General features: G+C 63.4%; 1 protein-coding gene across 1 annotated transcript in view; it reads right to left on the bottom strand.

Moving 5' to 3' along the window:
* LOC104624154 (phosphatidylinositol 4-kinase beta-like) overlaps positions 1–1,406 on the bottom strand; it is a gene marked incomplete at both ends in the record, with an annotated part of 5,023 nt that overhangs the window by 1,541 nt on the left and 2,076 nt on the right. Inside the window, 4 exons of the mRNA XM_010291444.1 lie at positions 218–272; positions 384–493; positions 688–915; positions 1,338–1,404. Of these exons, the coding sequence (XP_010289746.1) occupies positions 218–272; positions 384–493; positions 688–915; positions 1,338–1,404 (460 nt within the window). The remainder of the gene's footprint in view (positions 1–217; positions 273–383; positions 494–687; positions 916–1,337; positions 1,405–1,406) is intronic.

The raw sequence follows: 1,406 nt of genomic DNA, 5'->3' as shown, positions 1-1,406 counted from the left end.
CCGCCGCCTGCGGGACGGAGCCGATAAGCAGCGAAACCCGTTGTTGGGGCAGAAAGTAGCAGCAGCAGGCGCGCCCGGAGCCTCTTCGATCCCAAGCGCTTTACAAAGCTCAGGGATTCACCCCGAACCCCGCGGGAAAGGTGCCAGCGGCTGAGCAGGGGAGGCTGTACCGGCCCGGAGCGTCTCTTACGCGCCTCTATTCAGGGCTCTCATAAACCTCCGCTGCCCAGCGTTTGCACAGCCCCTCGTAATCCATGCAGGTGGTTTTTTCTCTGGGAATCTAGCAGAGAAATTTCGCACCCCGCCTTTTTGCATCCGAACGCATAACCCACCCCAAGAAAGCCACTGCCTGGGCTGCTCTCGCCACGCCACGCCAGCCTCACCTGATATCTCCAGCAGCGATGAACACGGGCTCGCGGCTCTCCTGGCTGGTGATACTGTCCACAGAGAACTGGGAGATGTTGTCACAGCTGTTGGTGTGAATCTCCGGCAGCTGGGAGGGGAAAGGTGCGAGAGGTGGCGGTTACCAAAACGCGATTCCCACCCATCCCTTATCCCAGGCAGGAGCTGGGACGGCAGTGCCGCCCGGAAGGGCCTATCCCGACCTGCGATGCTGCTGCGCCGGATCCCGGCAGCGTCTCGCAGCGCCAGCAAGGGACAAGCCCTGCCTGGCAGCCCCGGCCTCACCTCCACCTGCAGCTCCACGATATCGTCCACGGACCAAGCCTCGTCGTCGTTGTCGTAGTTGGGGACAGTGGTGAAGCTGCTGGTCCTCTGCTCGTGCGTGATCCCGCACTCGGGGAGGTTCTCGGCCGAGCGCGTGCTCCGGATGCGGTTCTCGGGGATCCGAGCGGGCACATTCGCTGTGTCGAAATTGTCACATTCAAGTACTTCAACGTAGATTAAATAGGGAGCCTGGGGGGAGCAAAACCAAGCGTTAGCGGGGCAGGGGCCAGGCAGCTACAGGAGGCAGCCCGACGCTCTCTGCTCTTGCAGGGTGTACGCTTTGCCTTTTTGGCACACGCCTTCCGGGGGCAAAGCCGCGCTTTTCGGTAGGTGTGGAGCAGCGCGCGGGGCCGGGCCTCCCAGAGACCCCTACAGCGCAGGTTTCAAGCGACGGTTACTCGCAGGGGTACGTTTCCCCCTCCCAGCTGCCCACACAGATCTCTCTCCCCATCGCTCCCAGCCCTGGAAGCGGCAACGCAACCCTCGGGACCCAGGAGGTGCCCTGAGCACGCGCACAAAGCACCCCTTTTGCGCGACGCCCGGACCGGGGCCCTGCCGAGGACCAAAAAACCGCCGCTGGCGAGGCAAAGCCGTTCCCCGGCGGCTCGTACCTTGTCCTTGGAGTTGAGGACGACTGCCTGGGTGTGGGGGACCCGCACGACGTGATGGTCGAAGCCAGA

This window comes from Phaethon lepturus, unplaced genomic scaffold, assembly GCF_000687285.1.
Source record: "Phaethon lepturus isolate BGI_N335 unplaced genomic scaffold, ASM68728v1 scaffold33227, whole genome shotgun sequence".
In the NCBI taxonomy this organism is placed as follows: domain Eukaryota; kingdom Metazoa; phylum Chordata; class Aves; order Phaethontiformes; family Phaethontidae; genus Phaethon; species Phaethon lepturus.
Note: the sequence above shows the minus strand (reverse complement) of the source record. Positions and strands in the feature narration are given on the sequence as shown.